The 26,866-nt window shown below is 35.5% G+C and overlaps 1 protein-coding gene across 1 annotated transcript in view; it reads left to right on the forward strand.

Moving 5' to 3' along the window:
* LOC132555697 (hillarin-like) overlaps positions 1 to 26,834 on the forward strand; it is a 70,286-nt gene extending 43,452 nt beyond the window's left edge. Inside the window, exons 2-8 of the mRNA XM_060220057.1 lie at positions 14,149 to 14,268; positions 17,258 to 17,392; positions 19,553 to 19,810; positions 20,870 to 21,016; positions 23,185 to 23,267; positions 24,464 to 24,607; positions 24,883 to 26,834. Coding sequence (XP_060076040.1) covers positions 14,149 to 14,268; positions 17,258 to 17,392; positions 19,553 to 19,810; positions 20,870 to 21,016; positions 23,185 to 23,267; positions 24,464 to 24,607; positions 24,883 to 26,239 — 2,244 coding nt within the window. The 3' untranslated portion in view covers positions 26,240 to 26,834. The remainder of the gene's footprint in view (positions 1 to 14,148; positions 14,269 to 17,257; positions 17,393 to 19,552; positions 19,811 to 20,869; positions 21,017 to 23,184; positions 23,268 to 24,463; positions 24,608 to 24,882) is intronic.
* The last annotated feature ends 32 nt before the right edge of the window (positions 26,835 to 26,866 follow it).

Consider the following 26,866-nt stretch of genomic DNA (forward strand, 5'->3'; position numbering starts at 1 on the left):
TCCTGATTTCGACATATCTGATGAAGTTTCTTATCATACAAATGTGACGTTTTACAAAAGGATTCTTTATAATTCATTGTCTGGTGAAGACATATTTACATGTTTTCTGTGACTTAATGAATATACAGCTTTTTTGTTAATTTGATTTGCTGAACCATTTCATTGGCAGTCTTCACAAGTTTTATTTTTTATAAAGCTTAGGATTACATGCATAATAAGGCACACAGGAGTCGTCTGCACAAGGAGGCAACAGGGAGAAGCTTAAACACTTCATCACATTTTGCTTCCGGATTTAATTAGATAAAAATGCGGCGGACAGGTGCTCGATAAAACATAGTACCACGTGTCTACTAGAGGCAGCAGCTGACTTGGTTCACTAGCCTCTGGCGCCAAATCTCTTCGACAGCATTGGAACAGCCTCGCTGCCATCTCTTTATTGACAGCAACATTTAGCATGTTTGTTATTGTATTACGTCTATATTAACTAAGCATCTCCATGTTAATAAATTCAAAGGAAAATGCATTTATATACAATTACATTACGCCCTTATATCATTATGTACCTACTTTCACTTTACAGTAATTTTAACGGTGTAACTTCAACATATTAATTCAATTATGGCATTGTCTTCTAGGCGAAGCCAATTTTCAGTTTTGTGTATATGTAAAATATCCTTTTGCCTTTGAAATGCTGAGTATTGATTCCATCTCACGTCAGGTCCGTTTTCAGGATTTCAACAATGAAAGCTCTTATTTTCCGTTCCAAATGTATATTAAATTTGGTACTTTATCCCCCCCTCTCCCCCTCTCCAATTCGGCTGCTCGTCCTTGTCTTACAACATTTACATTATCTGTATGATTTGATTATGTTGTATTATGACACGATATTATCCATGTCTGCTTCAGAGTCTGGCAGTAATGGAAAGGGACACACACATCTAATCTGATTTCTGCAGGATAAATGTAATTTTGTTACTCGGTATATTAGCTGGTCTAATTGGATACAAAACATTAATTAGCTACAAACTATAAATACACATAGGCCACATCTTAAAGTATTTCACTGTTGGTCTGGGTTTTCAGGAAACTTTTCTCTTGTAGAATCATTTTCCATATGTTGATTACGTTACCCTCCTTTCATTTAAATATTCAAGTTTTTTTCACAAGATATAAAGATTTATTCACTTAAGCACAGTTTCGTGTACGACAAAAGGTTCTGCAAGCGGGTAGATTTTACAAGCAAATTCAAACCTAGAAAACGAGTCCTTTTTCATGGAGTGACTGCTGTTTATCCTAAAGTTAATAGCACAACACCAGAATGCAGTGAGTTAAAGTTGGAAGTAGCAAAGCTATTTGATATCACACAAAAAGTCCTGGTTTAATTTCTTATTAATTGTTATTTCTCTGATTCCATGTACATATAAATAAACAGTGACAAGCTGAAATGGTTGTTCCGTCTAAGAAAAAAAGCTAAATACATGATTTCGGCATTGGGTTGTTTTAGATATATAAAACACACGTACATGTAAATAGTCCCCCAATCCTCTTACTCACTGCTATTGTTTTGTCATGTTTCTTTTAACACAATATTTGTAACCTAAATATATCTGATGTAATAAGTTTTATTGTCACCATTGCTGTGAGGTGTCGACGTCTGATTTCTGATATCTTTTCTTGTTTATTCCTGGTTTTATATGTGAAGTATAAAATATTTGTTTTGAGTTAATTTTTATCTCGTTCTATTTTTACGACGCCCGAGTGTACTCTTCTAATATCAGTATGACGTAATGGTCTACATTTACAAGACAGTGCGACACGTTCATATCCATAGTAACGGAGAGAGTCTTATTGCCCCTGATAATGGACGACATCGTGTGTAGCCACATGACCTCTCGATAAGAGGTCATGACGATTGATCAGTGACAAGCATATTAATCAGTGTTGATATGTTTAATGGTACCCGATATAGTTATAAACTTTGCTTTGATACATTTGAATCAACACGTATTATTGATTCAAAGGGTAGTACCAAGATCATGAAGAATATTTCCACGATTGTTGAAAATTTTAATTGAAACCAGATCGAGCCTCGAATTCATTGCTATGAGGTACTTGAAATTATGTTCGTTACACCAAAGAAATTCAAAATCAGTCTCTGTGTTAATGGTGTTGGGGTATTGAAACACCAATGTGTGATTACAGAAACCAAGATAACGTACCAGGCTATAGAAACACCAGTGTCGGATTATAGAAACCCCAATAACGTACCAGGCTTTAGAAACTCCAATGTCGGATTATAGAAACCCCAATAACGTACCAGGCTATAGAAACACCAGTGTCGGATTATAGAAACCCCAATAACGTACCAGGCTATAGAAATACCAGTGTCGGATTATAGAAACCCCAATAACGTACCAGGCTATAGAAACACCAGTGTCGGATTATAGAAACCCCAAAAACGTACTAGGCTATGGAAAAATCAGTGTCGGATTATAGAAACCCCAATAACGTACCAGGCTATAGAAACATCAATGTTGGATTATAGAAACCCCAATAACGTACCAGGCTATAAAAACCCACGTACTATAGCAACGCCTATGTAAAACTAATGAAACACGAATTTTGTACATTCGAAACATCGATATTGTAGAATAACAACAATGTCGGAATACGGAAACGCCAGTGTTGGACAGTTGTAACACCAATGTCAGAATATGGAAGCATCAATATCGGAATAGAGAAACATCAGTGTTGAAAAGTTACAACACCAACGTCGGAATATTGAAACATCAATGCTGGAAAGTTGTAACACCAATGTCAGAATATTAAAACACCAGTGTTGGACTGTCGACAATATTCAGATTTTAATGTTGTCGATATCAACTATGAATTTGACGTGCTGTACTGTTATCGATCTCTCACCAACACCCTATACTTATCTGTATATTAACACTAAATTAGGTGTTCAGATACATCACTAATAATCCTGACAGGATGTATAGATAACATTCAAACGAAATGTTATTAAATAGGTACGCACCATTCTCTGTTTATGTAAGGAACACAAAATGCGACGTTCTGTGAATTACCTTACACAATATGCTACATGTGTGGTTATTTTAGAAATCCCACAAATTATCTCTTAACGAATTTAAGTGACATTATAATCGGTGGCGTATTTTTTTTATCTGTAGCCATGTGTCTTTCATTAAAATGATAAAACTCTGCAGACGGAGACACAATTCACATATGTAATTGATTACAACTCCTAACCTCATAGTTAGAAACACGAATCTTTTACGGATAATATGGCGAACTAATACTGACTGTAAAACACCGAACCTTTTATTGTAACATTGAGTTTAACTCGACTTACCCACACGTTAGCGGTGTTAAAGTAGGCTGAATTGTTGTGGAGATGATATCATATTAGAACAAGCCAGTAAAAATAATAATATTCCGATATCATATCAACGATCTTGTATTTAGAAAATTAACTTGTTTAATTACCATAGTTTGATTTTCTCAATAGTCAAACGAAGCAAGATCTATCTCAAAGGCAACAAACTTTCATACATACTGGGATACAATCTGTGAAAAATTGGCAATTTGAGACAAAGCTATCTAAACCCATTTAACAAGAAAGGTCAAATTACATACATAAATTTGGTTTCCATGAGTACCACGTGAGGTAATTTACCGATGATATGGTGTTTTAGTGTATAGTACCATTGATGGGACTGCTGTGATTTTGTATAAACGGTCTCGTCTCACTCAGTCACAGAGACCTATCAACAAACCTGAACAGCAATACATTTTTTGTGTGTCTCTGGTGATTATCTATCACACAAGCACTTGAAGCTGGATGTAATGATACACTCAATCAAAGGATTTTATGTGAATACGCCATCATGTATCATAAAACCTACATTATCCAACCAACAACTTGAAACAAAGCTGTTCGGGTATACTCTAAATGATTCATGTCTCTAATGCATCGGTGCTCCTCCATCAAAGACCTGATAAAATACTCTTTAAACAAAACACTTTATAAAATACACTTTAAACATATAATTTTTCAGAAGTATTGTTATCACATGTGTAATGGCTCTGCTGGTACCTTAATTCTATCGAATCACTGGTATACACATCCAAGGATAGGTGTGTACGTGTTGTGACTAACCAAACTGTCACTAGGAAGCTCTCGTGTATTATCGATAAATCCCACTTGTCATCGTTAATCTGCATTAGATAACTTGGAGGAAAGAATCTGCCATTTCGTTACTCACATCCTCCTGTTTAACATATTGTAGAAAAGGAAATTAATTTGATATTTCATGGGGGATTTGATAGAAACTGACTGGAGGAACCGATGTTCGAGATTTGACAAAATCAGTTTTAAATTTGACGGAAGTCGATTTAGCGAATTGTTATTTGAGATATGACAAAAGAAGCGTTAGGGAGCCGTTCTTATTTGAGATATGGGACTAATACTCCTCACCACACGAAACAAAGAAAGGCTTCAACGGAACTAGAAGGCAGAAGTAGCTGCCAACATTAAAATAATTACTTTCAAAACATCTCGAATCATCAATTCAAAGGCAGACGATGAAAATATGCTGAGACAGACAAAAGCAACCATTGAGTCATACGGCTATTGTTTTCACTTCCTTTGATGTGACAAATCTACATTACGTGTCATACGCCGAGCGATTTGCTGTGCCCCGAGATCACAGATAGATGCTCCCCATCCTCCTATCGTCGGTTATGACCCCACGTCAGCTGGTGAGGTAAAGCTATTACAAAACTTTCCAATGAGCTAGGCAACACCAACTACATATTAGTTTAAAAAAAGCACACACAAAGCAAAGGTCCGAGATGGTTGGCAAGAAATGATATTTTATCATGAATATATATTTCAAGATAACTGGGTAGATATTGATATGAACAAGCGTCGGCAGGCATGATTTGGCATTCCATGTTCGATTTCATTTTAATAAAGCACATTAAGTCACACACAAGCCAGTCTCCTAATTGTACTGGCCTCATGCTAATCTGGAACTCTGACGTCTAATGTCACTGCGAAAGGTCACGTGCTGAATCTTTCGACATACCGCGCACGCAATGGGCTCTCTTGCTTGAAGATTTTTTTCTTTTCCCATTCGTTTTTCACATCTGGTTGTCACGGTGACTTAATCAGTGTTGTGATTGGTTGGTTGGAAGAAAAATGATTTTTGCTCCTTTGATTTTCACATGTGGGCATTATGGTGACTTAATCATCAGTGTTGTGATAGATCTGCTGACTTCCTAAAGGCTACTTAAGATGACGTGGAACAGGGTATCGTTATAACATATATATTCTCTCCATATGCTATTAAATGAAAATACGCAGGTTTTCTTGGAGAGCCCGTATTATTATTGCTACACGCCAGAGGTCCGCTTGGTTATAAAACATTTGCTTAACACGAATTACATATACACGGTACCATACTAAGTGGTAGTTTGTTTATCTTCGTAAAGAAGTAACTACGAGACAATTTTATTTTTAGATAAAAAATAAATAACTTAACTGAGAATTTCAATTATTTGAACGCTAGTGATGACGTCATTATATAATTAAACATCAAATTGGAATGTATTGAAATATACATTATATGGTTGTTGTGGTGACCACAAATTAAGTTTATCGGAATTCAATCGATATTTTTCATCTTTTTATTAGTCACGTGACATAAAATTCCGATACAACTTTTTAACACGTGCTCGATTAGTGCAGGCCGTGAACCGTGTTAATGTTATAGCTTTTAACGGGCAGATTAGGTATACATCTGTTCGTTATACGGGACAGTGTTAGCCTTGCTGACGTCATCAAAGGATTATTGTGATTGTTGGTGTCGTTATAATCCATGTAATGACACATAACTATGATGGATCACGCACATCGTTCGTCAGTTTTGCGAGAGCCCGTCTAAAAGGGGCCAGATGGGGATCACATAACCACAACACAGACGTTTGTTCCACACGTTGTAGGTTGGTATTGTAAACAATTAAAAATATACATTTTAGCGTTCTCAAAGGTATCTGAATGAGAATATCAATACATTGAGAAAAAATATGGTGAATATGACATATTGCGGGATGTGTGGGCTACAAGCATTTAGTGAAATATCTCTGAATTTCACTTTCAGTTGCCAGCTATGACTTTGATTAATCATCTTGTGATTCAGTGACGTGTGATAAAAATATTGAAATTTCTTTATCCCTTTTGCGGGCCCCGAGAATTTGTCAAATGTATCAGCAGCATCGACAACTTATATCGATTCTATTGAATTATGGCCTGTTTGTGGAGAGTCACCTCCTTTGATCTCAATCATTACAATCATGCATTTCCAAATAACGTGCACGTGCAGTTTTATACACTATTGGTCACTGTTGTTTAATCAGACGTCAAACTCACTTGATTTTATGGTATTGCACATGTTCGCAAACTCTTGAATTTACATAATGCCTGACAGTAAATATTTCTGATTAAGAGATTGTCTGGCTAGGTTTGATAAGCACGTGCAAATATGATTTTCTAGTTTAGCGCGTTTTTATTTTTGATGTAATATAGTAGCTAGGGTAATTCACTGAAATCGCGACACAGTATGTAGCTACCTTATATTCAGGGTGGTCGGTTAATGTAGCTTAAAGCTTTTTCACAATTGTAGGAAAACAAAATTTATCTATATTTATCTTTTTCATATTTGCATGAAAGAGAGTAAGAGGGCACTGTCCCATTTTTCTATATGAAACACATGAAGCTGGTGTAAAATCGTGCTACAATATAGCCGATGTGTACGTTATCTCGCGCTCTGCCGACTACGTTTTCCCCACAGAATGTCTATCATAGATATACAATGGTAAATTTCTATTATCATTACAACAAGATGGAAATACAAATTATCTTATCAATATTCATTTCTACAGTAGCATGACCACGTAAAACAATCAAAATCTGCTTTGAGAAACGTCATAGTAATTTGACAGACAGACACGCCAGCTATTCCTTCCAAAGCTTGACAAATTACTCAATATGTTGGCCATAACTATAAATTTGTGCATTCCGAGCTGTTTCCAGCAGAGTTCTACAACCGTCTGCACATTACTGTGCAGCTATGCCCATCCTCTTTACTATACGGAGATAGCGGAACGTACACGTTCAGAAACTATCGTTATTGTCGTAAATTTCATTCCTACAACACACCATGTGTGATGGTTGTGTGGCAGGGGATGTTTAGAGAGCAAGACGTCACACTTCATTTCCATTGTCTTAATTCTGTTGTGAACTTGTGATCTTTTTTGCGATTAGGCGGATTTATCCAAGAAAAAAAATGTCCTAGGGAGAGTCTGGGCAATGTCAATTTTTCGACCCCCTCCTAACTAAATTACTTGGCAAATGTGTAATTTTGGCATACATCTTGATTTGAAAGTTTCATTCGGTGAACATGGGTTGTTGGTATTATACTTCATTATCATGTAACCCTCGTTTTAATTGTTATAGTGCAGTGTTCGTTAACACAGAATAAGGCCGATTATATGGTGCTTATGTTGCTATCAGAGGATGTGAAGCAGCTCTCAGCTTCTCTAGTGTACACTACCACGCTGTGACAGTTATAGCGAGGTCTGGTATCACTTAAGTTGTCGTAACTCCGAGGAGGAAACCATTAACTCAAAATAATGAGAAAATATGTCACAGATCTAAATGGTCAAAGTATCTAGTTTTAGCACACATATGTCCAAAGTATCAGTTCAAAATATGACAAAAATTGCGAACGTTTAGTTAGGTTAGCAATGAGCAGAACACTTGATGATTTATTTTCAGGGGTGAATACCTAAAAAATATACAGATGATTTGAAGTTTGTAAAATATCGAATGACAATTATACCTGGAGTATAATTTATTTTGTTAGTAACATAATTCAAAACTAACGTACAGGTAGGTAGAGGGACACAAATACAATATTCTCTCTCTTTTACTAGTGCAATGATATATACAATTGTTATAATGGTAATAAACTTTATTTATTTTACAATAATTGCCTAGTTTTTCCACCTTATATTAATCACTCTTGTTAGTTCGGATGGAAGCGCGCGAGGGGTCTTAGTGTGGGAGGAAACCGGAGTACCCGGGGAAAACCCACGTGGTTGGGCAGGTGACCCCCATACCTTTTCACATCCATTCCGGGAATCGAAGCGCGGACGGCTAGGTGAAAGGGGAGTGCGTTACCAATGCGCCACCCGACCACCAAATTGTTAAAAAAGTATCGTCTCTTGTTATTTGCAACATTATTATAAAACCGTATAAAAATAATTGAGGAGACTCGTGCAACAAAATATAGGTGCAAATAAAAACAACAGGAACTTACCGACACCAGAATAAAGTTTGTTTACCAACAAAGACATGAAAACCGCTACAACAACAGAAGCAGAGAAGGTAAAACAATAAACACTTCTAGAACAGAATCAAATTTCATTTTGTTAAAACACAATGACCCGGAAACGCAATTAGGAGCTCCAGAAATGTAAGATTTTTTCTTTACAATGCAAGAGTGTCCTCTATCATTCATTTTTCAAAATCAGTGGCACGTTGACTAATAATTGACCTCTGTAGACAACTCTATGAAGTGAACTTAAGTCGTAGCCCTAGAGATACTGCAGTGCAGACTGAAATCAGTGACTTCAACAGGACGGGTGTTTCACCTACCACCGGACATTTCAGGTAGTTTGAAGAATACTTAATGTATAATAACAAGTAGATTTTAAAATACTGGAGAGACTACAATATCTATGGGAAAGAATTAAGCGTTAGTGAACTTTAACACGTCCGATTTGAAAACACAGTAATGGTGCCCTAATATCATTTATTGTGGAAGGCATGGAAATGTGAAGCAGACAAAGCTGTCAGCAAAAAAATGACACAGTTGTCATTAACATGTCTTGTAAAATGTTCGACTTATAAGCAGCCAATGACAGAGCAGGCGGAAATGTTTATATTTATTTATGTTTTGCCCCAGTTTTATTGAATTCGAGTCTATATCCTGATTTTGTTTACATGTTGGTCGTCCCTTGTTGTGTATGACAGAAGATTGCACTCTGTAGTGTTCCTGTTATATCAGACATGTAACAGACATTATTGATTGGATGTTATCTCTACCTAGTTTGTATCTGTTTTCTTTAAATTCAAATTTCTCACACCAAACGAAATCAACAATACCCAGACGATACAGAATAGATAATTTTTCCATTGTCTTTTTCGATGACGCGCTTTCATTATTGATGATCTTCATGCTTGACTGCACACTGGGACTGGGCCAACGAACGAATCAAAACATCACTGACATTGAATTAGGTAATGGTTTGACATCTGTAAAGATAATCTTATGAAACTAAATTAACTTTTCACAAATTATGAATGTTATGGTGATAAGTGATACTAGACCTTGCAAATTTTTTGCTTGGATAATGTAGAGGAGAACAGCTGATAAATAGATTTTTTGTCATGGATTGAAGCTTTGAATTATATCTTACACGGCAACGATAAAATAATTTGAAAAAAAACCGGCACCTGCATATAACTAGAAACGATCGACAGCTACATCAGCTGTGGTGATGGAGATGTCATCATAAAAAGATTAATACTGACTTATAATGTAGTAGCATTGTTAGTTTAAAATTCGGTCATAAAAAAACTGGTAAAACAATAGAATGCTAGTTGTTCCTTGATAAAACATACATGTTACATAAATAGGTAAATGTTTTCATTGTTGTCAGAAATTGTTGCCATTTGTTTAATGAAGGAATGTGAAAAAAAACTTCATTATTAAGACTGGATGAGTATTTACTTAACCCCTAGATATTAGTCTGTAATGTGTTGGCTACTCACAAATATAACACCGTAACATTTCAATAATGTCTGGTAAGCTGGCCTAGTAACTATTCACGCTGGGCCCAGATGTGGTTTTTTTCTTCAGGTTTAAAGCTGTAGAACATTGTAGTTAAGACCCAGGAAAGTAACTCTCTGCATTCAGCGGTTTTCATGTTACCAATTAGTTTTATGCTGGTGCTTAAATATCACGCCTTCTATAAAACTTTTCTTTTGCAAACTGAGGATATAAATAGCACATTAAGATATATGGACAAACTGATTGTACGATGATAACTATATAGTGCTGTCCTTATATACTTACAGTAAACATAATTATGAAAAAAATATTTACAAACCACATGGAAATTAAGTAAACAGACTTAACATTTTAATCCAACCCTTCCTTTCAATCACTTACGATCTTTCTCATTCGTTTCCTAAACTTAAAAATTTAGGCCCTTAGTGTCACTGACGAGTCATGGAAGGACGAAACAGCTTTGTATTAAAAGGTGCTATTCACTCGTGTGTCTTTTATACAACCTTCCCTGTGTCATACTTCTACCAATTATCATTTCTACGTAAAAAATCAATTTAAATATATATGAAAGGGAAAAATATATTACATTAATGATTAAGCCTCACGTGAAACAATAGCTGTGAATAAGACTGAAAACAGCTGCACGAGCTATTACGTAATACCTGCCACTGACGTATATTGATTTCCTGTCATTGTGTTAAACACCTATAGAGATGTTTTATTGGTGTAGCTCAAAAGATTGGTGATTTAACCAGATAAACAATCCCACAGTAGGATTTTGACGTTGAAATCATACCCTACAGAATGACATAACATAGGCGTGATATGTCGGTAACTAAGGAATCTAATTAATATGTAACAAACGTAGTGGGAATTTGCTTTTTACCCAAAAACAACGAAAAACAAACTGCAATAACATTTGAATTTTAAATAATTTCCTCCGAACGGAAGCGTGTTTAACAATCATTTCCCGTAGCATGGTGCACTGAATTTTAATCCTGTTCAGCTGTCACATGATTTTATTGTCATATTTAAAGCGGCCCATTCTACAAGTGGGAGGTAATCTATACAATAATTAAAGCGATACATTCTCGGAGTTAGTCATGCAATATCAAGGAACTGTATTCCAGAGCTAAATAGATTATGTACATATGTATATCCAATGCATGCGCGATTTATATGGCAGGACGTGCATGCACGTGGTCATTCTAATAACTCTTAGTTTTTCACGATAACGTATAAGAAACATAATTGTGCATTTTGTAACTGAAATTGTAAATCAATTTCTCTTAATTGGGTCAGCAAAATAGACATTGGAGATAGATAAAATTTTTGATAACAGTCTCATGAACTGACCAGCAATGACTTAAATACATTTCCTGGACTGACCATTAGTTACTTGAATAAATCCCTTAGACTAAACAGTATCGATTCAACGCCTCGGATTGGTCAATTGTAGTTTCGACAATCGCTTTGGCAAATATGTTTTTATTTATTTTCCTTTAATGTTACCGTCTGACTAGTAATTTTTTGAATACGTCCCTTAGACTGACGTGTAGATTGTCTGACCAGCTGTAACTTTGATACACACCTGTGACTGACCAGTCGTTTAGGATAGACCCACGGCCGATCAGAATGTTTAAAAGTTGATACACAGAATAAACCACTGCTGATTTGAAAAAACCTCTTGGAATGATAATTTATGATTTAAATAAAGGTATAGAATGGAGATGTATTTAAATTCAAAAGAATGAAATTCTCTAAATGTGCTGACTGTATATGTTTTAACAACCATTTGCCAGACTCATTCATACAATATTTGAAGTATTGATTCTTGTGAACCATTACCGCCCACATCGCACACTCCATACGGGACACGCTTGATCACAGACAGACAACAACATGTTCATGGTCCACTTAATGCTACGACACGTTAGGTTATTATTGTAATGTTAACTGTCTTATATAAGATTATGTAAGTATACACGTGGATTATTACTCGTGGTGAACACTTTTAAACTGTCGTCTATATTGTAGATATATTGATATTTGTAAAGTGTCAAGCTTTAAGTATATGATACAGAAGTAGCCCGCATTTGTTTGTACTCTCGTTGACGAAGCTGTAAGGGGCGAGCGTTTGGTCGCCGGTCTAGACAGTTGGCGGTACATGGATTATGAAATATTGACGAGACTTTGATCCTATCACAGCAGGCAGTTAGGTTTTTGCATGGTTTTGCTCTTTCTGCAGCTGTTTTGTTTCCTAGTTTTTTGTTGTTTGTTTATAGTTTTCGGTTTGCTTGTCGAGTGCTATCTGGGTCTCCAGATCATCACATATTGCCTTTGATAATGGCCCAGGGGTATTCGGGAACTGAAAAAGAGGATACTGGGAACCCCATGCCATGCATATGGTCTGGCTTAATCTGCACACTGTAAAAACATTTACCGTGAAACACGTTTCCAATGCGTTTGCACTGTTAATGTATTTTACTTATATGTTTTAAGCAGACTTACGTTTCGTTAGTTTTTTGTTGTTACTCATCAGATATTGAAAAGCTTTTGGAAGTACCAGGGAGGATGGAAAACCTCGATTTCCGACCTAAAAACGAACCAACACCTTCACGAAATAATGCTTAAAATGTATCAACAAAACAAATAAGTACGTGAAAAAACCAGAATGTATGCTACTTTACAGACAGTTGAATCGGTTGTTTCCTGAAGTGACTCTAATATGATACAAAGGACATCATAGTTGAATTCGAGGATTAAGGTATATTGGAAGGATGTTGTTGTACAGTGAATAACGTGCACAATGTTTGATATATTCACACACGTGTAACGATAGAAGATGCAGGCTTGTTACTCGGGGATCACCAGCTACGTTCAAGGTTACATATTAATTGAAACCTGCTCTTGGTGTATGAACATTCTTATTTAAATCGTGGAGTTTTTACCACAGGGAGGTAAAACGAGAGTGTTGTTATCAATGTTGACAGATATTCTGAGAAGTTATCGTCGCTGTAAAAACCTTAGAGAACACATTTTCAGCTGATTGGGTTACTTAAAATGCAGTTGCTGCACCGATTATGATGTAATTCTAAAGAAGTTTGCACCGGACAACAAAGTATGTTTTATGGAGTGAGGAAGGTGTGGGATTAGATTGTTTAGCCAACAAACACTTATGGTTCGTGATGTAGTTTGGCCATACGTACCAAAAATATCATTCGTCAAAGTTTTTATCGAAAACCTTTAGTTCAGGTTTGGCTTCGAGATTGAAAGTCTGTTGCACAGCCATCACCTCACATCGGAGTTTATGTTGAATAATCACAGCCGCAGTGTTTGGGCATATGTCGAACAGAGCAGATTTGGAAGACGTGTTTCTTAATAGAAACTCTTCGTTTAATGTATTCTGGACAGTCTTCGTCGGTGCAAAAGCTGACTATATGATGTATCGGTCCTTTCATAAGGACAAATCAATCGAAACACCAAGGTTAATTAACTATACATAGCGACCGAATGTTAGTCAGGAAGACTAATTAATTATCTAATTAGACGTTGTTCAATCTTGTCAAGGTTGCTTAAACTTCATTTGTTGTGGACATGTACTTTTGAATTTGTGTCGGATTTCAACTATACTGGAGGAATCGACTACGACATTATTGTATCATCAAACATCAAAAACTAGAATAAAGTAATCTGGTCATCTGCCTGTGAGAAACAGTCTGCTGATGGTACAAGATGGACGACTATGTCTATGAAGGAGTATTTCCCTGTTGGGAGGAGGAAGGTGGTGGGGAGGAGTGTTTTTGGGCGACGGATATGAGAGCAGTCAAGAATGGCCATATTAGCACCGACCCTGATGTCGGCCTGTCCCCCGGGATGGAGTGTGTGGTGGGTGCTGACTCGCCCAGTCGATAAATGCTCTTTCCTTTGTTTTGTTTTTATTTTTTTTTTGTATTAAGATTTTGATGACTAAATCTACGTAGATTCTAAACAGGGCATGAGCTTCTCAAATGGTCGATATGAAAATCAATACAAGCAATAAATTCCTGGATTATGAGTTTTATTTAGTAAACACTATACGTATGTAAAGTTAGTGTCAGTTTAGTTAAAGTTTAGCATGGATAGTGTTATAGTATCTGTACGGTATTATTTACATAGTGTTTTAGCTGTGATGTTAATGTTTTGTTAACACTATATTTTACAGATCCGAGGGAGCCTATACAACCCCGGTTGGCAATATGACTCCAAGGCCATCGAGTTTAACCATCGCCGAGATATGTTCGGGAAGATGGAGAAGAAAAAGACGTCACTTGGAACATACAAGGTCAGTGATAAAATAAAGATAAAAATAAAAAGTTCATAAGGTAGTTTTAAGTTTCATTAAGTTTCGTTGACAAGTGAGTCATCTTACTAAAAACTACATACGCAACCTGGAAGAATCTGGCATGAAGATTCAAGCAAGCTTGTTCATATTCAATAGAACCCTATGTCTCCCAGGCCATCCTCCTCCCTTTGTCATTTTTTATGGTCATCAGACCAATATGTCAATAGAACCTTGCTGTTCTTTTGTTTACAAAAGGTTGTGAAGATAATATTCAGTCTCTGAGATTTCTTCTATATTTTTATGTGATGTCTTAGAATTAATTCCCTTTATTGTTTTATTATCTACAAAGTTAACACTTTACTTCCACAGAATAGGGAAATAAACTGCATGCTTCATTGTAAATTACACCCTACAAATATTCACCGAATTCATCAATAAAAACTCCTCTAAAAAGGTCTGATGTCGCGGTGATGCAGCCTCCATTGCTGTTGACATAACGCAGTGTCTATTAGATGATATAAACTGCGCTACAGCAGACATAAAAGTCTCCTTTAGGATGAAGTCGTTATGTAGTAATTGCTATAGATATATATCGACAAGCCTTTCTGTTGTAACAGCTGTATATGAGACGATTGATACAAGGAACAAACGGGATGTTTAAGAATTGAATATCTATCTTGCTAACCCTGAATACCTACACAAGTATGTAACGCTAAAGACCAATTACAATACTTTAATGAAGAAACTTCATTTCACGGCATGTAGTGATATGATTTAGAAAGTCAATTAGAAGCAGAGTTGTATAAATGTGCATGTTTATTACCTCCATATATGTCTGTTTCTGAAAGCTTTCATACCTCGTGAAAATATTGGTTTGAAAATACCAGCATGTAACATACAGACTTTAACACATGACAGTTAATGACTTCTGTCATCAAGTATCTCTGTTCTGACAATCGTTAACATTCCTCAATAAAACATACCGTGACAAGTATACGACACCATTACTAATAAAATATATTTGTTGTTAGCAAAATCTATAGTTGCATATATGACCGTGTACACAACATTGACTGAGTATTTTCTTCAAACCTATTCGCCTTCTGAATTGGTTCCTCTTCATCACTAGTTTTGCCCTCTGCCCTTTTTATCCGAAATAGGAAATTATTCTAAAGGGTATTCCGTTTGTATCATTAATTATGTTCCATAGTTTTTGCATGTTTTATCATTGCATCACATTGCATTATTCAGGTTTAAATATCTAAATCAATTGACTTATTATCAGAAACAGATCATTCTGAAGGATATTTTACAAAGTAGTACCAATATAAATAAATGTGTTGCTTGGAATTTATGAATGAATAACCTGTTTTTGTTTGAGTTTGAACTGAAAAAATATTCATGTAACAAAAATATTCGTTGCCATTGTTTCCTACTTAAAAAGAAATGACGACGGTATCATTAGTGGAAATTCAAGGAAATGTTCTGATATAAGAAATATAGTTTTAGGAACGGACGTTTGAGATTGATAATTTTATGTTGTGAATTCTTTAATATCAGCGATTAAGTAATGCTAGTCCTGTGGTACAATGTCTGAATACAAATTAACAGGGTAGTGATAAATCCAATCACGGTAGAAAGACTACAGGGTAAGGACACGGACGAGAAATTATACATGTAGCCAATATTTGCTTCATAAATATTGCAGTGCACTCAAAGATCCAATATGAACGACGCAAATCTGAATACATTTAAACGGCACTTTTTCAGAACCAAACACGGAGCGTGTCCGGCAAACATTTCATCTTGAAAATGCCAATACGTATTTGGCTTTCAATAATGGCGTACCTGACAGAGTTTGACCTAGTAGTTCTTGATCATTTTGAATCTGGTCCTAATAGATTAAGCTCACCCTGAAACTGAGTTCGCTGCAGCATGCTTTCATTTTGTTCTTTATGACATGGTCTTCTTCGAGATGGTACCTTGAAAAAAATCGCAAAGGACAGTAGTAGTTGTTCCAATAAAGAACATGTTCTTACATATCATTTCACTTGATTGTCATTCTATGATGCGTATTTTCTATGCTCTATATATACAGATCATTACGCTGAATACTGTCCCTCTCATAAAGCTTTTGGTGAATTTCTGCTTGATAAACAGTAAAACAATACATAGTATTAGTAATCACACGTTTACTGTCATGTTAAATGGTCGACTTGACCTAAATACCAAATGTTCTCAACCGTTCTCATTGTTGTCGGAAATAACTCCTTTTCGTCCTAAATTATACTCCATTTTGAAGTTTCTATTCCAGAAACAGACTTCGCATGCTTTGCTGAGATTTAGTTGCGATATGGTAAATTATTACGTAACGTTATTCAGGTTTTCGTTGATATAAGTTTTCCCGATGCATTCGGAACTCCCCATCTGGTAATATATAACGACTTTATTCCTGGCTGGGCCTTTGGTGTTATCATAGCCACACATGTCATCACTTGTTTGAAGTGGAGTTTTGTTTTTGTACCACCGACAGTTCCCCAAAAACAAGACCACTTAGATCATTGTACACAGTATGGTTACAACCTCCCAGTGGCCTCCGGGCAACGATCCTCACTTCAAAGTCATGCCGACAACTTTTTATTACAAGTGAGGAATTTTCTATGCGATTGCTATCTTAAAGTGAACAACTGCATTTTCACTTTTTTTGAAACTTCAAATTGTTCGCCGTTTGGTTTTGTAAATTTCACCACATCTAGAGAGAATAGTAAGGAAATAGCAATGTCGGTCTTCAGGATTGGCTATGTCAAAATCAAATTTCAACACGATTGTGTTATTTAATGTTTGTTTTCCAGATGAAGGCGTTGGGTGTTCATTCATGATGCAGGTCATTTTTTAGAATTCCATTTTATTTATTCATTCTGGATTCCCAATTATTTTACCTAGTAATTTTAAAACAATGAGGTTTATGATGTTTTGATCAATATTGCAGGATTTTGAATCGTTAGGAGTGTTTGACGCCCAGTCTGTACTAGAACTACAACAAAAAGAGGAGGAAGACAGACTGTATGAGCGATTTCACGAGGACAGGACCAAAATGGTCCAGCGGCTGGAGGCTGAACTCAAGGTGAGGAAAACCAACATCTAAAACGGTTTGGCCATTATTTTGCAGTTTTGTTGCATGACAAGATTTTTTTAGGGGTTAAATACATTGCATAAATCACATGAATTATAAGATACGTTAAATGATGATTACACAATACAGGTATTCTGTAACATTTCATAAAAGTGTATGTACGCATGATAGTGGCTTGTTCAAAATGTTGACATTTAGTTTTGATTTAAGACCATTTACATTTGTATTTGTGAATATTTCTTCCATTTTGTAATAGTTTCTCCGGCCAGATAAACAATTTCTTGTGATTTAAAATTGTTGTTTACGGAAAAAATCCTGTATTAAAGTTGAAGGGACATTTACAATCATACAAACTAAAACATGCGTCACACTGGTGATTCCATATATCTTTGTGAATTGTTTAAGAAAAACACATCTTCACGCAGGAATGACACAACATCTACCGTCCTTTCCTGTCGATATGCTTTGAACGAGTAGATTTTGACTGTAATACACAGGTTGTATATAAGAAATAAACGTATATTAAAACGTACAAGCTAAAATATGTTTTTTAATTGTTGCCATAGGTGTTTGGATGTAACGACGAAATAAAGTTGGTTTATTGGTTGATTGAAAGCATAATTGATTGATTGATTGATTTTTATGGAAATGCCAATATGTCTTGATACTTCTAATGCATTGTACAATGTATAACGCTGTAACACTACTACTCTGATACCTTTACTACAATGACGTTTCCGTGGCAACATAAGGGTACTATATTGTCAAAATGCTGTTCTACGACACCAAAGTTTCTAATGAAGTCGCTGGTATACTTAGGTAGTCGTTCTCTCCTTAATATAAGCGCTCTATGTTAATTATGTCCAATTATATATGGATCGTTCACATAGAAATTCCCTGTCCGACACATAAGGTATAAACTTTGATGTTATAATTGTTCAGATTGTACAGGTAGCTATGATACTTTATACAAAATAAAAGAATACACGGAATGAGCGACACAACAGTTACAACGGTTTGAAGTCGTAATTTTGGCTTGGCTAAGGATAACCAATGATAGAATGTGTCTGGTGACCTATACATTCGTATCTTCAGGCTAAAACAGAATTCAAAGTGGTATATTGACGAGTGGGTAGTTAATAATCCATATTAGTTTTATTTTGAAAAAATGTATTAAAATACACTAGCTTAGCTTTATTGTTTTAATGTGTCAGATGTCACATTTGTCTGTCCGTCAGTATTTGGTAGTTATGGTAATCGTGAGTTGGGACTAGAATCTATACTAAAGAAGGGCTCTTACAAACAGCACATCATTTAACCTTCAAACGACCGAATACACAATGCATTATTGGTGGATTCAAGCAATCATCTCCTAGGAACAATTTTTAGATATACATACGAAAATAGCCTTACTCAAGAGACTGTACGAGTAATTAGGTTTTAAAGAGTGCAAAATACCATCACATTTAAGTTATTGGTAAAATCTCACCAAAATCACATAAAATGCCGCTTGTAACGAGAAATTTATCTCGGGCTTGTGCTTATCTCCCGAGAGGGACATGAAAGGATTGCTTATTTGAAAAAAAAACAACAATGTCAACAGAATCATAATCCAAATTTGAACAAAAGAAAATTTAACACGGAAACTCCTGAACAAACTACAAAGAGAATAAGAAGAGTAAGAAACGTCTGCTTCATCGACGACACCCGTCGTCCTTTGTATATTTTTTCTTTGATGCTGACTTATTTTTAAGAAATACGCTTCAGTATTTTCAAAACAAAAATATTTGTACCGCTGATATACGCTTTAAATTCGTATTGCAGCTGTTTAAAATTCATTTAAAACGAATTCCCGTTATCAATTGAACAAGCATGTTAAGTTTCAAATTCTTTTAAAACGAAATCCCTTTATCAATGGTAATTGTTCGCCTATTTACTCGAGCATGAGTACGTGCATGATATACAGAATTGTATAGGTAACGATTCACGTGAAATCTATTTCGTTGATACACCATATGTTACAAAACAAAATTTAGCACAATATGGGCACATTGAAAACAAACTATAAATCAAAGTAACATATTCCTGTTTATGCAGTATAGTCAACATCTGCACGAATATTTCCTATCGAAATATTCTATTATCATGCAGGTTGAGAAGGAAAAATCAGTACAGGAACTAGTGGCAGGTTTCGAGAAGAAAATAACATCAAAGAAAGACATCAAAACGGGTCTGGAGAAAGAAACCGAGAGACTCGAACAACTCTACCAGCGGAAGAAGGAAGAACGCCTGCGCACTCTGATGAACAAACTTACTACCGAGGAGAAAAATCAGGTGACTCGCCTGATCGAAAAACACAGTTCGGAAATGTTATTGATGATTGCCGAGAAATTCGTAACGATGACGGAGGTAAGTTTTGTCTTTATTTCATGACGCTTCTGTAGTGTTTAAACCTCAACATGTGTAACTGTTTACAGTCGAATTATGCTATTAAGTGACAATATTTGAATAATGTACGTTAGGTCTACTGTTTAGTCCTGAAATGTAATTATTAAATGTACATGTAGATCATTTAAACTGTGCTTGACTAAAATTATAACTTTTAATAATTTGAATTAGAAACTGTGTTAACTCCAATTTAGTTTATACAACAAAGCGTTAATTAAAATACTCTTCCCTTTCTGTTTGAAATTTGTAGCGTATATTGTATTTCACAAACCCTATATATTTGTATATCATTTCACAAACCCTGTCTACTTGTATATCATTTCACAAACCCTGTCTACTTGTACATCCTTTCACAAACCCTATCTATTTTGTATATCATTTCTCAAATCCTATCTACTTGTATATCATTTCACAAACCCTATCTACTTGTATATCATTTCACAAACCCTATCTACTTGTATATCATTTCTCAAATCCTATCTACTTGTATATCATTTCACAAACCCTATCTACTTGTATATCATTTCACAAACCCTATCTACTTGTACATCCTTTCACAAACCCTATCTACTTGTACATCCTTTCACAAACCCTGTCTACAAACCACTTGTACATCATTTCACAAACCCTATCTACTTGTACATCCTTTCACAAACCCTATCTATAAACCACTTGTACATCATTTCACAAACCCTATCTACAAACACCTTGTACATCATTTAACAAACCCTGTCTACATACCACTTGTATATCATTTCACAAACCCTGTCTACTTGTACATCATTTCACAAACCCAATCTACTTGTACATCATCTCACAAACTCTTACAACAAACCACTTGTACATTATGTCACAAAACCTGTCTACATACCACTTGTACATCATTTCACAAACCCTGTCTACATGTATATCATTTCACATACCCTATTTATTTTTACATCATTTCACAAACCCTATCTACTTGTTCATCATTTCACAAACACTATCTTCTTGTACATAATATACCTGTTTTCCGTTCAGACCATACCGGATGCCGATACTACCACATTACAAACAGCATCCATTGACCTCTCAAGACCACCACCAGTTGCACCACCAGAGTTTCGAAGATCACAATTATTCAAAAGTCCCGAAGAGTTTGAAGCCCTAGACAACCAAGTATTCGAGGTAAAACATGTGTTATATTGATTACAAAATAAATATTTCTTGCTGAACTAAAAACAGTAGGAGATAATGAATAGTACTCTCCCTAATTATTGTATAAAGTTTACAGACTAGCTGTTGTTCATTTAACCACCAAACTTCACACGACTAAAACACAACTATTTATAGAGGTTTCGTAGGAATACTAATATCCCGGCAATATCACAGATAAAGGCTGATGTATCATACTGCCACAGTAACGACTATATCCCATAGCATCGGAGATATAGCTTAGAATTTTTTTGAAATTGAATACAATCACTAGAAATGTCGATACTACCAAATTCGTTAGTTACATTCATTCTTTGACGCTAATAATGATAATAATTGTCTTTATTTATTCTTGATAACATATTGAGCAATATGCTTGTCTTACATTTGGTCAGGAAGATGATATACAATAATTACAAATACAATATTTACGCTACTGTGTCTATTTCTAAATTGGTATTTTGTGTTTTTTTGTAAGATTGTGCATTCTTTAGATCTGTGAATTATAACGGTCAAATTAACTTGCTAAATAAAGTAAACAAGGTTTGGCCGCCATTCAAGAATGCACAATTTTGATGGAGTATCCATCCAAAAATAAGCCTGCCCAATTGAAAGTTTGAAAGTTCTCCAATACCCTAAATATTTGCATTTCGTCCCGAAGACATTACAGTTTCTGGGTACTATATCTGAGATCTAAATCCGAAGCAGTCAGAAGAAAGATTTCGTCATCAATCAAACAACCATGAGGTTTTGAACAATTCTTTCTGATTTAATAGGCTACTGTCTTTCTGTAGTAATGACTTTGGATTGATTTTAAAAACATGAAGAAATTGAAATAAAATAACTAATAGAATAAACCTATTAAATTTGAAATATCTTTGATTTACCAGAGGAACGTTTAAAGCTTCGCAAGGATTCTGTAGCGAGTGTATATGTATGTGAGAGGCTTCGCCTAATAACTGTAGATATTTAGAGCCATATTACAAACCATAGAGGTCATTCCTCAGAAATCGATAGTAGCCAGACAGATTTCATTCGAGTTTCTCTGTTAATTCCATCACGATGTCGGAGGCGTGTCATTAAAGTCTAAAATATCAATGGAACAAAGTTATTTTGAAGATTCTAATATCCGTTCTGAGTAAATATTAACATTATGCCAATTGATTTTTCTAATATGTTTTATGATCGTTAGAGCTGTTGACATTTCACACCCCCGCAAAAGAAACTTGGTAATGTGTATGACACGTATTAGTGGACTTTTAGTCTGCGAGGATTGCTGTAACCTGCATGCCAAGTTATCAATGAAATACTGGCAGGGTTCAGAATATAATTATGTATCGCTGTTCTAATATCACCAGACATATGAAAATGACTAATTTTATTGCATAAGGGATTTGTTCATCTTTCCATCTAAATTGTGAGTTTTTTGTCCATTTTGGATTTTCCATATTCGTCTCCTAGCCTTACAAAATTAGGCCCTTATCAGTAATGACGAGTCCTAGAAGGATGAAACAGTTGCATGATGCAGTTTAATTCATTGATTGGCTATATGATACTTTTGTATCTAACGCTAAATTTGTATTAAAAGGTGCCGCTTTTCAGTCGTATCTCTTTTGTACAGTCGTATAGAAATAAAATCATTGGAATAATTAGAGTAATTGCCTTTCGAAATTGTATTAGGTCTCATAAACCACAAATCTTATTTTATATTTTATGGAATTTTATTCCAGAGAACACTTTCTAAAATATATATATAGATTAATATACACTTTTATCAGCTTAATAGAAAGTATCCGTCAATTTCATTTCCCATATCGACGCAGTCGAAGTCAAAATATAGAAAGTATAATCAATCAAACATTATGTTTGAAAGCAGTAAAAATTGCTTGATTGCGACTTTTCTTCTAGTAAGATGAACTTTTATGTTTTCGAGTGGTTATGTGAAACAAAAATATCGTTTAGCTGTATAGTCTGTTATGCTTGCTTTCAACTGTATATTCCAACTGTTATATCTTGTTACTATGAGATAACATTAATTGAGAAAGCTGAGAACTGAAGACTTGTTACAATCAGTGTATTTTGTGTTGAACCTAGAGCTTTGGATTAGCAGTAACTTTGTTAATGGGTTTTGTTTTTCACAGGTGGCTCAGAAAGACTACTCTGCATTCACTGACCTTGTTAAAGACCTCATTCACAACTGCCAAACAGACCTAGAAAAATCAAGGTATATATCGTACTCCATACATTTCAGCTTCTCATGTGTTGTATATAAATAAATTTGCCCTAAAACATTTCAAAACAGCACAGAGTACTTGAATGTTAAACCTATAAAATGTCACCTTCACAGTATTATAGTGAATCAATGAACTCATTTGTTATTCCAGACATCATTGGTGTTGATCTGTGTGGTGCCATACAATCATTCCGTACATGCCAAGCATACTGTTCATTAAAATATATTGACCCCAGCTGTTGTTGCGTAATACGAGATAATTCAATAATAATTCAAATACTTTCGAAAACCCACTTGTACAATAATCTTCACTGAAAAGTATATAACTGTTATACAATAACATGGATAACCTTTGAACAATGTCCGAAGTTTTTTGTAAACAAGACAATTTCATGGTGTACTGTTGCGATAATTCTTGTTACTCAAACATATATCTAGTCATTTATGAACTAACAGATTGATCTCTACCAAGATATAAATGTACTCATAAGGTAATTCAAACGTCATAGCATAAGAATTATGGAAATGTGGAATTATTTAACATACTTTTAACTCACTAATTTTCGTGAAGGTTATATTTTTGTTGATATCTTTGTACACTTTATCCAGGAATTGAAATGACCACAAACAATTAAAATTAGTACAAACAGATTCATTAACCTATATTCATCTTAGAGTTTTTAAAGACCAAAAAGACAAAAAAACAAAAAAGAAAATACGAAAATTGGGCCTCACAAAAATATATGATTTTACTGGAGAAAACAACTGTTATTCATAGTTATTTTAAGTTAGGCAATACGTTGATATTCTTATATAATCTGTCGTGGTTGCCTTCCTAATTACTGCCGTTCACTAGCATCTCGTTAAGGTAGATATTACTACTATGGGTTAATATCATGTCTAGGTTGATACCGAATTCTCTATTATTGTAAAGTAGTACTTATATTGTTCTACCAACCATATTGATCTTGTTGACCTGTGAAGAAACAAATTGGTCTGACTATCGATGAAATGGTAGTAACCCAAGACATTCGTCCTTTATTACATCCTACCCTGAATAGCTTAGGGGACAGATTTCATAACTTATACCATATTTTTTTCAATATTGCCATGTGTGTCATCATGTGTCCATTTTAGGTCAGTGTTTATTTGGAATTTTAGTAACTACATGCTGTGTACTATTGCAGGGCTATCTTCCGCTGGATTACAGTGAAGGATCTGAATAAACTGGAAGTTGACGAGACGGTGAACCCAGAATCTCCGATGGGTCTACTTAGGGGAATCAAATACGGTACTGAGAGCTACCATGATCTCTTTAAAAGACTTTGCAGGTGCGTTTTTCAATCGTCATCAATACCATTTTTTTTAAGTGACAATATTATGATTAAACACGTTTCCAATAGGGATTTAACGAAATAAATTGAAAAAATGCCATGCAAAAATTTAACATAATCAATTTCAAACATTTTCGTGTCAAGGAAATCAGCATTGTGGTATCGCCTGATGCACTGTCGTGTTTGACTGATTTTCCCGATTCATTAGGTTAGACATATCTTCAATATCACATTACATTATATAGCTCATAACCTGATTCTTCTTTTTACAGTTATGCTGGGCTCCATTGTGAGGTCATTCAGGGTTTGTCAAAAGGTGCAGGATACAAACCAGGCATGCGCATGGACAGTGACAAATTCCGCAACTCTTGGACAGCTGTATTTATTGAAGGATCCTGGTGTTTTATCAACTGCAACTGGGGAGCACGGCATGTGAAAGGTAATGACAAGGACGAGAAAGACGCTGTAACCGGCCTAGCTACCTTCTACTACAGATGTGACGAGTTCTATTTCATCACAGATCCGGAGGACCATATTCACCAACATTTTCCAGATGATCCGAAGTGGCAGCTTCTGGAATGTCCGATTTCACTGACAGAATTCATTAACTTGCCTGTTGTGAAATCCCCATTCTTCAATTATGGTTTGAAATTCGCTAATCATTATGATGGAACACAATATACAAGCAATGGTATAATTGTACTGCAACTAAAAATTCCGAACCTTCTTGGGTTTGGTTATACACTAGACGCCAAAGATTCAGACATGGATCCTCAAAAGTTGGAAGGGCGTGTAATGCTCAGAATCATAGGCCACAAAGCTATTTTCACGGTCGCGCCGCCGAAAACTGGAAAGTATTTTCTGACCATTTTCGCAAAAGAAGATTGGCATTCAGAGTCCTTACAAAGTGCGTGTGCGTTTAGAGTGAAGTGTCGGGAAAAACGAGAAAACATCAGAAGTCCGTTTCCGAAAGTTCCGTTTTTCGGCCCTACACCCAGTATGAGTCAATACGGAATTGTGCCACAGACACACATAGACCCACTCGTTGTCTTCAGTTATGATGACGTCATATTTCAATTCCAAATACAGAAGGAAGTAAAGTTGACACACACTCTTCAATACCACGGCCCGTTTCAGAGCGATATAACAGACTTTCAACGATACGTCTTTGTCCGATACCGGGACGAGAAATCTATATCATATCAAGTTCGTTGTCCAATCATGGGCAAATTTGTCTTCAACGTTTTCGGAGGAACTGTAACATCACCAGAAGAGAATACTGGCCATATTGAATGTTTATTTCGCTACCTCTTAGACTGTAAACATCCAGCAAAGGATAAGCGCCCTCTTCCTAGAGCATGTCATCGTTGGTTCCTTGGAAACATGCTCGAACCTGTTGTCGGAGACATTGACCCCGACAAGAGAGTGACATTCAGAGTTCGAGCGCCACTGGCAATGGACGTTGCTATGCTGGTTGGTGATGCATGGTTCCACTTCAAGGAGATTGCCGATAGCATATGGGAAGGAAACGTGTATACAGGGAAGGGACAATGCAAAGCCAAACTTTATGCCAAACTTACAAAGGAAAGGGCAAGATTTTCCCCGCTCGTGGAGTTTAATATCAAATAGACGTTTTGAAATTGCCAAAGTTACATAATGAAAGATAATTATTTGTAAATAATTATTTTGAGATTTCGGTTGTTTTGTGGTTGATGATACGAAAGCCATTAAAAATCATGATGATGACAGTTGCCGAGATTACAACTGTCTGGGTCACGTGGTGCGTGACAATGGAACGAGTAGTAATAACATATATATATCTTCTCTGAATGGTGTGGACTTTATCGTGTGTATGATTGAGGTGTGCGCATGCTTGGGGTCGAGCTTAATTACATGTATCTAAGTGTTGATTATATTTTAGATTGAACAGAAGTGATTCCATCGGCTGCAGTAGTGACAACAGAGTAATAATGTCTGCAATTGCGTAGTGCTAGAGAGGTTATCTCCCCTTATTTATATACTGCTGGAGAAGTTATCTCTCTTGATATACGCAAACATCAAATTAATATGTTCATATCAATGCAAACTTTAAGTAGCAATCAAGTGAGGACCATCGTCTCCTAACGAACCCTGTTGTTATCGTTAATTATATTTATATATTTATATCGAACGAAAACAAATTGCGAATGATTGGCAGCATTTCGTACAAACTTAGTGATGTTACAAGGTGTTAGAATACTAAAATAAATGTTATTG

Source organism: Ylistrum balloti, unplaced genomic scaffold (assembly GCF_031769215.1).
Source record: "Ylistrum balloti isolate Yb309-2 unplaced genomic scaffold, AGI_CSIRO_Ybal_v1 Utg370510, whole genome shotgun sequence".
In the NCBI taxonomy this organism is placed as follows: domain Eukaryota; kingdom Metazoa; phylum Mollusca; class Bivalvia; order Pectinida; family Pectinidae; genus Ylistrum; species Ylistrum balloti.